The following is a 15,063-nucleotide window of genomic DNA, read 5'->3' as shown; positions in this document are numbered from 1 at the left end:
GGATCACAACACTAAGAGATAGTAAATCTTTTTATGGTTTTTTTTTTTGTTTGTTTTTTGTGTGCGTTCCCGAGATTAGACCTTCCTTAACATAATGCCGAAAACCCGAAGTCTCTAGGTGGTCTGGTTGAGGAGGAGATAGAAGTGCAAGATTGGTGCGCACAGACAGAACAGAAATCATGAGTTAACAATCGCAATTTTGTCCGTAGGAAAATTGCGCTAAAAATCAATGAATATTAATCTTTCTTAGTACATACATGCACATTTTTTATACATTATAAAAATAGGCTATATTACACATAGGCTACACATACATATAATAATTGTACATAAATATAGAACGTATTTGTTTTAACAATCAGCAATCTTTCTCCAACAGTCTTCTCTTGCTTTGGCAGCAGAGACCGTATTGTTTCGAGCTTGAAATACATATTTAAATTCATCGTAATTATGAATGATTATCTCTTGCTTCTCCGCGTAAAAAATATATCGCTCTCGCTCTACCCACGATTGGTTGTTCAGTATCGACGTCACTCTTTTATGTGCACGCGCGCGTGGAGTAATCATAGCTTGAGGATCAAAGCCTGAGTTGACAGAGAAAGTTGATGAGCTGCATCATGGTACCAATAAAGCCTAATTGCATCGGTTTGGTTTTGTCAACTCAAAACTAATCCTGTAACCCTGAGTTTGTTCAGCTACCTTCATGGTACAGGCCCCTGGTTTATTGCAACTCACAACAAATATAAAAAATTTGTTTGGTGGATAAAAAGTACCCATGCCCATGGTTAAATATACTGCTGGATTCTGCCTAATGAGAAATGTCTGCCCGTTCCGTGTCTGCCAAAAGTGTCATTCCTGAGAGATTTGTCTGTCCTGGTTTATCCTATAGAGTTATTTTTGAAATTCTTGTCTGCACTGCCCAGTACTCCAGCCCTGCGTACACTGTCTCCTCTCAGCCCTTCAGCTCCTCCCGCACTGGCTCCACCTCCCCGCCTGGATTTGTCTTGGGCTTTGTATTCACCAGTCCAGCCCTTGAGTGTATACCCACTAGCTCCATCCAGAACCTCCATGCCAGTCACTGCACCTTGGCCTGTTGATAAGTCGCCTCCACCGTGGATCTTTGCCCCCTCGTCTCCACTGGGATTCCTCATCCCTCCGGCTCCGCCTTAGTCAGTCGCCGCTCTACCTGCGCCATAGACTTCCGGGACTTCAGCTGTGATTCGTACCTCCACCCCTTTGGCTCCGGCGCACTCCTCCTGCCATCCTGCTTCGTCTCCGTCCTCTGGTCCTCTGGTCCCCTGGCTCCACCTCGGTTGCTCGTTTCTGCTGCTCTGCCCTGCCCTACAGGACCTTTGTCATTGCCCGGTCCATACAGTCCTGGATCCATGAAGTAACTGGCCTTTAAAAATAAAAATCTGCCTGCCTCTATGGGAATTTAACATAGGGGTGTCCAGACTTATGCACCCTGTAATTTAAGGAAGAACATTTATTTATTTACAATACATTATTCATTCACAAAGAAAATTGGTGTCCTTAAAGGTTGGATTTTTCATGTTTTTTTTAATTAAGGCATTAAGTTCAATTTCCAAAAGATGATTTTTTATTCCTCTTTTTTAGTCAACTTTAGCATGGGTGTCTAAACTTATGCATAGCACTGTACATATAAGTCACTTTATATATATATATATATATATATATATATATATATATATATATATATATATATATATATACACACACGCATATAGGTTTTTAAGGGTTAATGTAGCCCCCTGGAGACATCATATTTAATCAAAAATATCTTGTGTTCCGAAGATGAACGGAGGTCTTACGGGTTTGGAATGACATGCGATTTCTAACATCAGCTCGTATGAACTGAAAATGTCTCTCACCTGGTTACTCCACATCCTGCTATTTCTTAGAAATGGTCCCTCTGTCTTGTGGTCTAGAGAATAAGAGACGTTTTTGTCTCCTTATATGGTATAGATCTTCTTTCTCAATAAACATAACAGGAAAACAGCAAAGTGAGGTTAGTGATGTATAAAAAGGCAGCCCTCAGTAGGCAAGGTTGCCCTTCGCTGCAGAAAACTCTGATGTCTGTATGTGATTGGCCTTCTTGCAAGAATAAAACTCAAGAAAGACATGGTTTGGTCTACCTGGTTTATTGCAACTCACAACAAATATCTGAATATAAAAATTTCCATAACAATGGGTTTGGCGGATAAAAAGTACCCCATGCCCATGGTTAAATATACTGCTGGATTCTGCCTAATGAGAAATGTCTGCCCGTTCCGTGTCAGCCAAAAGTGTCATTCCTGAGAGATTTGTCTGTCCTGGTTCATCCTATAGAGTTATTTTTGAAATTCTTGTCTGCACTGCCCAGTACTCCAGCCCTGCGTACACTGTCTCCTCTCAGCCCTTCAGCTCCTCCCGCACTGGCTCCACCTCCCTGCCTGGATTTGTCTTGGGCTTTGTATTCACCAGTCCAGCCCTTGAGTGTCTACCCACTAGCTCCATCCACAAGCAACATACACAAGCATGGAACAGAAACAAATCAAGGGGGCACCACTCTAAGCGACAGGGAATACTATTTGCTCTGGCAAGAATATTATGTGGACAACCTGGTAGTCATATGACTTCGACGTGTGCGGATTATGTTACTTGTGTATATTTGCCAGAGTTACTTCCTGTGTTTTCAACTGAATATGGTGTTTGGATAAATACCAAAACATGTTTATTTTTATGTAGATCAATAATTTTTTTAACTTTACATAAAGAGTTGTTAGAACATACATCTTTTAACTATCTCACAGTTTTTGTACCTCCTTGTCATTATGATATCAAATAATATGGACTAAGATTTCTCAGATTTTTTTTTTTTTTTTTTAGGAGGAAGGCTCATAGGTATTAGATGCACACTTTCAGTACAATAATTTTTTTTTTTTTTTTACAGCTCAAACAAAGCTGAAATACATTCATGGACATCAGATTACATATAACCAGAATGTCAGAGGCATTGAAGGACTATAAACACTTCATAATCTTTAGACCAAAATTAGTCTTTAAAGATCATCTAATTATCAGCTTTAATCTGTTGCAGAATGCTCTAGAAGCATTTGGGCATGCAGAAGCGTTGAGAACATGTCTCTCCACCCAGTTTTATACTGAGCACCTCCTCAAAAATCCCATTGTTGGTTGGTTAAAGATGGGTGGCTAGTTAAAGTAGGAGGTGTGCTCCTGATGTTCAGCTGGTTAGTTGGCTAGTTAAGGTAAGGATCTATCCCCAATATTCACTTGATTGGTTTGAGGTTGGTTTGTTTGCTTTAGAGATAATTGTTTTGACTGATACCCAGCTAACAAGGAACGATCTAAGAACTTTGCTAATGTTCTAGCAAGGTTCTCTCAAAGTTATGAACAAAAGTTCTTCCAGTAATGTTAATAGAACATTCGTTCAGATTTATTTGGTCTTTAAAAATATTCTCAAAATGTTGGCACAAAAATGCTTTTTTTATACATTGTTCATGCAAGATTTTTTTCTGAAATGGTTTAGTTAGATGTTCGTATAATATTTTTTTTAAATGTTGCTACTTATTTCAGAATGTTTAGATGGATAGCATTTAAAAGTAACCTTCCCATAATGTCTGCAAAATGATCAAATGGAATGTAAGTAAGGTTTTTGTAACTTAATGGGAATGTTAGCAAAATGTTTATAGAACATATTTGTGTTATCTGTTTTTTTTTTTGTTTTTTTTTACAGAAATTCACACTTTTTCACTAAATAGGGTTCTCGGCTCTTAAATATCTGGTTTACCAAAAATGGCACCATCTGGCCATCTAAGTCTTGAAAAACAGTTTCAAGCAGTGCCATTACACCACTGTGCATTCAACAGGAAACAACATTGTTTACAGGTAAAGTAGCTTAATATTTAATGTGCTATTTGCATAAATTATTTGAAATTCAAAGCAAAAATATTAGTCTCCTAACTCCAGACTGTTCAGCTTCAGACAGTTCATCTTGGTTATTGTGTCAAACGCCAGAAATGGAACAATAAGTAAAAATCAGTTCTGCACATTTGCATATCTTTCATAAAAACAATATCATTAATATGTCTGTTATTTGGTTCATTGAGGGTTTAGCGGTGATGTTCTGTTGAATGAGTGTTTTAAAGGGCTTTAAATTTGACTACACAAGTTCAAGAGGACTTCCATCGGAGAGCAGAGAGGACTGAATCCAGTACAGTAATGTGACAATGAAAGCCATCACCTGTAAACAAATGAAACACACCTTATGCTACGCTCCAGTTAATTCACATCAATCATTATAATTACATTTAGGCCTTGAATAGTCTGGCACCTGTACGCTAATGTTTGATCCAAAAGTTCCAGGCTAGTCAAGTCAAGTCAAGTCATCTTCATTTATATAGCGCTTTTAACAACGTAGATTGTTTCAAAGCAGCTTCACAGAGATAAGCGTATAATTTAAGGTAACAGAGATTGTTTTGGCTTTATAGCAGAGTTAAGTTATTTTCCATCTAAAGTTAGTTTTGATTGATTTGCTTCCGTCGCAACGATCATTTGTTATTAAATTAGGGGCCGCTAAGACGACACCATTCCCTCTACACAGACTTTAAACGCGAACCTGTGAGAAACGCTGATGGCGTTCACATGCGCATTTAGAATGGGTTAGAAAGGCTACATAAAGAGCCAGGGCAAGGTAAACTTTTGAACAGGACAGTCAGTGTAAATTGTTATTAATTTGTTCTAAAGGGCAGTACTAAATAATTTTGACCAAAATAAGAACAATTTACACTGATCATCCTGCTCAAAAGTTTACATCTCCCTGGCTCTTAATGTAGTATGTTGCCTTGAGCATCAATGAGTGATATAAAGATTTTACTTTTATTATCTGTGATGAATGAGTCTTACCACAGCAGCAATGTCTAGCTGGTACACTTTACCCTGTCCTTGTTTTGAGATTTTGACATTAGCCAAAAGCACTGCAGCACCCAGATAAAAGAATGCGGCAATGCCATGATATCCAACATCCTTAAGAGAGCAGAATACAGAACAAAAGTGAGAATGTATGTCATGTCCAGGACTTTATTATTTGGTGCCGTTAATAAACTATTAAAATGTCTAGGTCTACATTTGAATTAATGTTGGTCTGATTAACCAAACTTTGAACAAAAAAGTACTGTGGTGGAACCATGGTTCAGTAATGGTACCGTATGATAATATTGTGGTACTCCAGAGAATACAGTAATATTACCATGCATGCTGTCTCCAAAACTATGTCAAAAAACATGCTAAAACCATGAACTGATGTTTTATTACCAAGCCAGGCCGGAAGCAGAAAAGGGACACAAACATGACCCAGCCCTGAGGATTTCCTGGGTTCACATTGGTGGAGGCCACCAGGGTCCACACCAATCCACCAAACACCTGGAAAAAAACAAACATACAGTAAAACTAAACACAGTCACTCATGTATATATATTAAAAAAAAACATGTATATAAGACTACAAACAAAGTCATATGATATGTCGTATGATCATTTTCACTCTTGCTGATAATATGGGCCATCTCTTGCCATATGCAAGATTGTCCATGAATTTTCTTGCTGATGATTTTTCCGAGGTAGGTCACCAGATCTTTCCCCGACCCTCCACATTACATGGTTTGGGACTCATACCCAAACACGCATTTACACTCTTCATGTTTTTGGATTGTGAGGCAAACTGGAGCCCCCAAAGGAAACCCACGCTGACACGGGGAGAACATACAAAGTCCAAACAGAGAGGACTCCTGGATTAGCCGGGGCTCAAACTAGGGACCTTCTTGCTATGAGGTGACAGTGCTACCTAAAACAGCTAACAAAAAGATATTCTACAGTTGTAATTTTAATTATTAAACCCCCATCGCAAATCAGGTTTATTGGCTGTTTGCAATGAACAAATGTGATTGAAATAGCTTAACTAAACAAATGTTTCAAGTGGTTTCCCCAAATTCAACTGAAAATGCAACTCTTAATGACTTCTGCAGTCTCAAAATTATTCAAATCCTTCATGGCAAGCATCTTTAGTATTTAGTAGAACACCATTTTGCTGTTATGACCTGCTGCAAACGAGATATGTAACCAGACACCAGCTTCTGGCAGAGTTTCTGAGGAATCTTAGCCCATTCCTCATGAGCAATGGCCTCCAGTTCAGTAATATTCTTGGGTTTGCTTGCTGCAACCGCCACCTTCAAATCCCACCAAAGATTTTCTATGGGGTTCAAGTCAGGTGACTGTGATGGCCACTGTAGAATCTTGTAGGACTTCTTCTGCAACCAAGCCTTGGTGGAATTTGAGGTATGCTTGGGATCATTGTCCTGTTGGATGGTCCAATGACGCCCAAGCTTTAGCTTCCTCACTGTCGGCATGACGTTTTCTCCTAGAATTTCCTGATACTTCAATGAATCCATCTTGCCTTCCACAAGCTGCAGGTTTCCATTGCCAGAGGACGCAAAGCAGCCCCAGAGCATCACTGAGCACCACCATGCTTAACTGTGTAGATAGAGTGTTCTTTCAGCATATGCTTCTATCTTCTTCCTCCAGGCATACTGCTGATCAATAGGGCCGAAATGTTCCACAGAACAGAATCCTAAAACTTCTGCGGCTTATTTATATGATTTTGAGAAAATTTAATCTATTGGGTCAGTAGTGGTGTACGACTTGGAGTTCTGGCGTGCGTTTAGTACACGCCTTACTGTGCAAGCTGAAACCTCAGTGCCTGGCGCCACCAAGTCTTGCTGCAGGTCATTTGCAGTCACTCAAGTGTTTTTCTGAACTCACCTTTTCAGAAATCTGGTTGCAGCCGTTGATAGCTTCCTTTTTCTTATGACTAGGAAGTGTAACCACTGTTCCTTTAACTTTAAACTTTAAATGAACTACGCTTCCAAAGGTGTCTCTATAGGAACATTTAGTGCCGCCTTACATTTTTGTATTCTGTTCCTTGTTTGTGAAGGATGATGATATCTTCTCTTAACTTTTTGGACCATTCTTTTGACTTAGCCATATTTGTAACATGCAGTCAAACATGACACTCAACAAACCTAGCCAGGGGTGCGTTTCCCGTACAACTATATAGCTCGCTGCTTAACTACAATAGTACGATGAATCGTTGGAGAAATCAACTAGCTAGTCACAACTGTTTCACGAAACCGTATGTCGCAAAGTATCGTTCAACCACGTTGGTTTATGATGTCTCGCACGTGGTGGACTATTAACTTATTTTAATTAATCTGTTTGGGACCGAATTAATGCTAGATTTTGTCATATAAGTTACAGACATGGCATCTGAAGACCATTTCTAATTTTTCTCAGTTATTTTGCTTTATTACCAGACTCAATATTTGGCTCATTCTTACATAGTAGATCACGTTCGCACATGCGCAGTCTTCAAAAACGGTGCTTTAAATCTCTTGACAAAATAAAAGACGTAAATTACATTTGTATGTATTCTAAATAAATAACACGGGTTGTACTGAATGTCAGCTTGCTTATTTAGCTAAAGATAAGGATTTATTCAGTCTATCTCATGTAAACTAGAAACTATGCTTCTAACGACAGCTCGAGAGCTGTCGTTCCAACCACACAAGTTTGCGATGCTATTTGCGAACGTTCGTTGGAACGATGGTTTCGGGAAACACCAAATCGTTGAACTATGCTGATAACGACGGAACTTGCGACCATAGTTGGCTAACGATGCTTTCGGGAAACGCACCCCAGTTCAGGTATTTCATGTGTTCTAGCTCAAGCATACCTAGTGCAACTAATGAGGCCCTTGATTAGTTGCATCAGGTGTGCTTGAGACAACACCTGTTTTGCAGATTTTTGCTGTTGGGAGGGATTCTATTCAGGGTGTTGAATAATTTTGAGACTTCAGAAGTAATTAAAAGTTGCATTTTCTGTTGAATTTGGGGAAACCACATGAAACATTTGTTGTGTTGAGCTATTTCAATTACTTTTGTTTGATTTGTACATTGCAAACAGCTGAAAGTCTGTAAATTTTGCAAATAAACCTAATTTGCAATGGGGGTTGAATAATTTTGATTACAACTCTATATTCTAAGAACATAGAAGCATTTAGCTAATGTTCCCATTAAGTTATGAAAACATAATTTTGGAATGTTTTTTTAAGGTTCAAAGCATCCAGTTTTTCAAATGTTTTAATACAATTTTGAATAACATTTAAACAATTTAACAATATAATTTTTTTTTTTTAGAGAAAACATTAAGGAAACTTTCAATGTTAGCATTTTGCAAACATTATGGAAACTTTTAAATAAAACTCTGTATGTTCTGAAACAAGAAGCAAGTCATGTTTAAAAAAAGTTTCATGAACAATGTATTAATACAATTTTTGAGAACATTATTAAAGACCAGACAAGTTTAAATTAACATTCTATTAACTTTACTGGAAGAATGTTCATAACTCTGAGAGAATCTTGCCAGAACATTTTCCAAAGTTCTGAGAATGTTTAATGTTTGCTTGGTATATTCAAGGTATTAACGATTTGTATAACAGTATTTTATAACAGATGTGAATCTCAAACTGTTCCATTCACAGAGCAGCTGATATGAGCCGTTTAAATGTAAATTCCAGTGTCTCTGTCATCATCCGGCTCTGGCAGGATACTTCTGTGAGTCCTGCTGGTGTTTTAATTCATTTAATAGGTGTGGCAGGCAAATAATAGGCAAATTATGTCACTTGTTAGCTCCAAAATAAAGCAGCCAGAGATTTTTACTGGATAACTTTAGGAGAAAATGCTCTTCCTTCAATATGTGCATCAATAATCTGTCGTTCATTTTTGTGTGGATCTATCAGGTTATTCAAAAATACATAAAAAATGCAATTCACACACAAACGCACAATATACGCGCTGTAACTGTCTGGAGATTGTAGAGTAATTTTTTTTTTTTGAAAATGCTGAAATACTTAATATAAAAAGTCGAATTAAAATGCTGATTTTTATTTTGTTTTTGTAAAACACTAGTGGTTCTCAAGAATGAGAGATTGTCATGTTACCTGTCCGTATTGGCATCCATCTAATTTGGTTTCTACCGAATGGAGGATAATTTGCACCAAAATACCACAGAATAGCGTTTTATTGGACACATGGGAAGGTTTTTCTCCTCCCTTTTAAAAGTTGATATGCTTATTAATTTTGCTATCTTATAGGCACGGTTATAACTAAGGTTAGCTGCAGTTTATTACTTGCATTTAACATTGTTTTTTTCTCTGCAGTTCACCAATAGACATGAGAAGCCCTGTAATAAAGCACAATGAGCTCTATAAACAAACAAGTTCCATCACCATAATATATTTCACTATAATTAATTTATTTCTCAGTATTAAAAACTTGTTTTGTGTCTTACATGGCAACTGGGTTTAATTCTATAATGAAACTGATGTTTAGTCTTGACACAAATCCTTAGCTATCTGCTTCAGCAACTGTCAAAAATACATGCCATTTCCTGTAAGTCTCTTGTTTCATAGTAGTTACATATAAGAAAATAAAATATAATTGGTCACAAGGTGTGTCACACAATAAAATTTGATTAGCCAAGTTAATCCAAATTGTTTATAGGAAATAACTGCCTTGACTCATCTGACACATGACAAATTTATTTGAAATGTATTAAATAAATTAGGTTGTAGATCATTAAGGCATCACAATGCTCACTGAAGAAGCCATTGCTTGTGTGTGGTATTGAAAGTTGAAAGGTATGAACTGAGACTTCATAAACAATTTCCTTATTCATACTGTCCCTCCCTATCCTGTTTTCTGCAATATTTGCACTTCTCATTCAAACATTGAACACTTTATGTTGAGAAAAACTGGTCAGATTAGATCTTCTAAATCTAGATCTTTTTATTAAAAATAACCATTTTCTCCAAACTCAATGTTTCAACAACAAACTAAAACAAAAACTAAATCTTCTGAAATTAAATGTAAAATTTACCCTCATCAATGCATTTGCAGTACAATGTCCTTTTCTTGGTACCAATATATTACAGATAAAAAAAGCTGAAAAAATCTATTAAATATTGCACATATAACAACACTAGATATATGTTTAGATTATGAAGGTCTAAAGGGCTGATTTGAACAGGAACATTGGAATACATAAAGCAAGCAAAACAAATGAAAATAAATAGTCTAGATCAACTTTAAAATCCTAGAGGCAATATTGTAATATTAGCAATTCTGACAAATGGGTGTTTGGTTGCCTTCTGTTGTATTGTATTTTTGTAGTATATTTCTTTAACAAAACTATTTTGACCAAAACTAGTCACAAACTGAAAGTAAAATAAGTTACATAAGTCCAAGAACTGTCCAGGTGCTGCAGGACATAATGCAAAGCCAGATTTACATCATTAACTACAGGAAGTGAGATGTGGTTTTAAATGGATGCAGGATGATGTTGGGAGCCATATTAGAAACCTGTGTGAATGTATGTGTTGGTTAAGCTTTTGTGTTTCTTATTTTCTGCATGATCACACCAAATCAGTTTATTTCTCTAATTTGAGTGAATTGCAGCAGTAAGCGTTCGTGTGAATGTAAGTTTGTAGATTTGCACATCTTTGTGTATTTGTAAATCATGTATGCACGAGTGGACGAGTATCTGAGCAGCAGTGTTCAGTTTGAGATGGTGTACAAAATATATGAGCACAAACTAATGATTAGTTGTTGTTTTTCTCAAAGGTGACTAACAGCTAATTACTAAACAAGTTCTCCTTGAGTAACCCGTTGACTTAAATGCACAATAGTAAAAACGCACACTGCAAAATTTTAATCTAAAGCCTTCCATTTTGTAACCTAGTTTTTAACCACCAAGCTACATCACATTCTGTTCTGACAAATCCTGTTTTTCATACCCCATGAAGACTAATTTTTTTTAGCAATAGATTTAATTCTAGAACACTCTGTGGTCATCTGAATTCACTTGATTACTGGCTGCCTCCCTCAATATCAGCTAAACCTTAAGCACTCATCTAGTCTGGTTATACCAAGAGGAGTGATGCCATAGCTGGTAAACATCCTCAACTCTGGCTTATAGGCATGCTCTCACACTCCTCATCAAGTCCTGACCCAGACCCCTCAGAATGTACATCTTAATGAAAGGTAGATAATGCCATTACATACTGGTACAAACTGGCCTGATGTAAAGCATCTACTGTACCTACCCAACCTCAGTTAGTGAATGGCAGTGTATCACTGTAAACCCTAACGCTCAAAATAATTAATTGGTTTGAGTAGGACAAACTTAAATTAAGCTAATTAGTTCAGTCAAATTAACTTTTATAAGTATTTAGCACTTTATTTTTCTTTCAAGTTCACAGAACTGATATATTTTAAGTAAACTGAACTGTTTCATTGTTTTGAGTTTTATGAAATTATTTCTTTGAACTTAGATGAACTTAAGTTCAACTGAAACTGGGCTGGGATTTCTATTTCCCAGCATGCTTTGCCCATGGCACTCGAAAGGGAGAGTAAATGCTGTAATTAAGTGTAATATAATGTTTTGTGTGTGTGTGTGTGTGTGTGTGTGTGCAAGATTAATGTTAAGGGGGAGATTTAGTAGTGATTAATGTTTTCTTATGCTAATTTAGAAGAATTTTTGTTAATGCATTATAGGAGAGTTACCGTCATGATGACAAGTGGTGCATGCGGCTTGGTTTGAGAGCATGTCAATGCTTAATATTGCAGCATGCATACAGCAAGTTAAATGTATGTGTGCTGTGTTAATAGTTAAACTATGCTATTGTTAGCATTTATCAATTTTTAAGTTAAAAGTCTGGCTTAATGTACTCAAACATTTCACGTTAAGAACAAGTAAAATGAATGAGTAAAATAAAAATCTGCGAGTTCTGCTTACTTAAACTTTGAATATTTGAAACTTAAATATTTTGAGGCAACTGATTGTATTGATAGTATTGAGTTTTGCCAACTTATTCGGGTTTACAATGTATGCGATATAGTACACTGCAGTATGTAGACTTTGAAGGCCACAGACTATGCCTTCGCCTCCCTGAACTTCCTGACCACAGTCTCGACGGATGTGAAAGGAAGGCGAAAATGCCGCATTGAAGTGAAAGTTCGAGAGAAAGTGGCAGAGGAGAGCAAGATCCGTGGTGTGGCGCAGCTCGGCCACCGCCTCAGGAGAAAGACCCTGGCCCTGGTCTAGGTCCTACAACAGATTGGCCTGGTAAGCTTGCAACACGACCAACGTGTGCAACACGCAGTGTAACGGTGTAACGCGTAGAGGCTTTGATGGCAGAGCCTGAGGCATCAATGTCGATGCCTAACCCACAGAGAGATAGTTTGCCAGCATCTCTTACAAGGATCAATGCATACAGTATACGACGTGCTCACGCATCCCCTCTACAGTTGTGTAATTCGTGTGGGCTGAAAAAGGTGGATGCAGGACAAATATGGTTTCCTCCATGATCTCTCTACCTCGCCGTGGAGATCCGGAAGAAATGGGTGACTCACTGAACGCGGGGCGGTTATGTCCGGACAGAAATCCCTCATCTAACCCGCCGCAAGCGACTTCACATCTCTTGAGCCTCCCCGTCAGATCTAATCTGTCTGAGGCGCGGGGCATAACCTCCAACAACTCTCATGCGGGGCAGGCAGGCTGAGAGGGCTCAACTACTACTTCGCCCTCTACAGCCACATCCGGCTCTTCCTGGCTCTCAGCCAGCAGAGCGCTACCCGATGGATCAGAGGATGTGAGTGACGACAAATCGTCATTGAGCAGATTACACTTGTCAGCCACTGAAAAATGAGAAATAGCCACACCTTTCTCTAATTCCTCGACCAGCTCCATCTGTGATCCCCAAACGAGAGCAGAGCACTCACAATGCTCGAATTAAGCCCCCTTGAAGACTGAGCGTGCATTCTCCTCGCCCAGTGTGTGTCATCAGGAGTAGGTTAATGCTGACACGGATGCACAAGCTTTCTGAAACGCTTTGCACTACAATCCTCATGATGATCCCCTTCAATACATCACAAACAGCACCTGAAGACAAAGAAGAGGATGACGTGTACTTTTAAACTGAGGTTGCATCGGTAGATACATCATGGGCTGTCACCGGCGAACATCATTGTCGTGTTAAGACAGATGCTTCAGACACTGGTTCCCCATAGTGGGAACCATAGTGTCCAGACACTGGTTCCCCATAGTGTCTTTTTAGACACAGTGCAAGTTCCCATTTGAAAGGGAGCTAAGCAGCAGCTTATTTATTCAAATGAAAAACCATCAGATGTGAGCTGTCACAGGAAATTCTGGGAATGTCAGTTTATGGCTTTTCGCTGTAATTTATAAGATGATTTGTTCTTTTTTTTACTTATGAAAATGGTATATTTAACAGTATTTTACTGGTTTTAGGTTTATTACAGTTTTTCCCATAGTAAGATTGGTTAAAAGAACTTACTATTAACCAATTAACAGGTTTTTACTAAAGCATTTTAATCTTCTACTGTTAAAATTATGTTGACTCTATGCAATGAAATTCCAAAAGATTGTTTAATGCACTTTAACTAGCAAGTTATCTATCCACACAGGCAGAATTGTATACTACACTGATGCTCAGAGGGAAAACACATTTGGAGCACCATGCATTTGAGTGAGCCCTTGAGCGAGTTGAAAAAAAAAAAAAGAGCAAATAAAGAGATTAAAATGAACTCCCTTCAGGGCCCTCTGTTTCAAATAGAAAATATTTACTATGCGGAAACAATTCAGGTGAATGTTTAACCTTCAGATCCAGAGAGCTAAGTCAACACAAGAGCAGCATGCCTGTGTGTGTGTGTGTGTGTGTGTGTGTGTGTGTGTGTGTGTGTGTGTGTGTGTGTGTGTGTGTGCACATGGTAAATGTGTTTCACTGATAAAATGTTAGGTTTCACTATAGCTTTTGCAATCCCAGACTTATAGAGATACACATCAGCTGGCTCAAGAGAGATGTCTGCAAACACGCACACACTTACAAACACGCTCTCTCTTTCCTCAGGGTGAGAGGCTGTGTGTCAGACAGACCGGACAGAAACTTTTGTCTGAGTGGCTGGCGGATCTTGTGTCTGATGAAGACACACATACACACCTGGTTGCTCATGGGAACACTTGTAGCGTTGCACAGCTCCAAACAATACTTGTTTGTTTCTCTTCTGATCTGGTTACCTAAGGTAACAATGACATGAAATTTTTATGAACGATAATGGTTTTCTTTTGCTTCCTGTGGTAGCCATGGTTCACCATCACTTTTGTGTAAATATTAATAGGACTTTCAATCGATTAAAACACTGAATCAAATTAATTACAATATGCTGACCAAGATATTGTGAAGATATTTTAAGACATTACTGTGACACATGAAAGTACTGAATAGATACAGGCTCCATTAATACAGGCTGCACTCCACTGGAGCTTATTTTTTCAGTTTTTGAGATATGGAAGTCTGTTGTGGGATAAAAATGTAAAATTAGTTATAAAGTCACAATGTGAGTATTAAAGTCCCAAATACAAGATATAACGAGAAATACAGTTGCTGTAAGAATTTTTTTGTTGCTGTAGAAAAACGGATAATGTCCTGGCTCAAAATTAACTACGTTTACGTTTAATTTGACATATCCTTCAACCCTAAAACAGAACAAGCATAATCAAAATATGGGTGACGTATGAAAAATCAAATGCAGAAAATGCCTTACGATTTAAACTGTAAATTGGGTCGTATTTTGAAGGACTTTTCATAGTGCATAATCACATTGTTTTAATTCTTGTAATTGTGACTATATTTCACAAAGTCCTAAAAACTTTTTACTATTTTTTTACTCTGATGTTGAAATTGGCTTCTATATTAAAAAGTAGAAAAAAAAAAATAATAATAATAATAATAATAATAATAATAATTATTATTATTATTATTATTATTATTATAAAAAAAAAAGGGTTTTAGGCATTATTTATGCTAAATAAAAATGACCAGTCCTAGGAAACAATACAGGTGCACAAAAGC

General features: G+C 37.6%; 1 protein-coding gene across 1 annotated transcript; it reads right to left on the bottom strand.

Moving 5' to 3' along the window:
• Window positions 1-2,155: 2,155 nt before the first annotated feature.
• LOC307147729 (myelin and lymphocyte protein-like) lies at window positions 2,156-14,831 on the bottom strand. Its single transcript, XM_079852666.1, has 4 exons — window positions 14,152-14,831; window positions 5,335-5,442; window positions 4,927-5,046; window positions 2,156-4,264 (listed from the first exon to the last, which is right to left on the bottom strand). Exons 1-4 carry the CDS (start codon window positions 14,161-14,163, stop codon window positions 4,184-4,186), a joined length of 321 nt encoding a protein of 106 aa, XP_079708792.1. The 5' UTR covers window positions 14,164-14,831; the 3' UTR covers window positions 2,156-4,183.
• Window positions 14,832-15,063: the final 232 nt, after the last annotated feature.

Source organism: Squalius cephalus, assembly GCF_949319135.1.
Source record: "Squalius cephalus genome assembly, chromosome: 20".
NCBI lineage: Eukaryota > Metazoa > Chordata > Actinopteri > Cypriniformes > Leuciscidae > Squalius > Squalius cephalus.
This window is presented reverse-complemented; position numbering and strand designations above follow the sequence as displayed.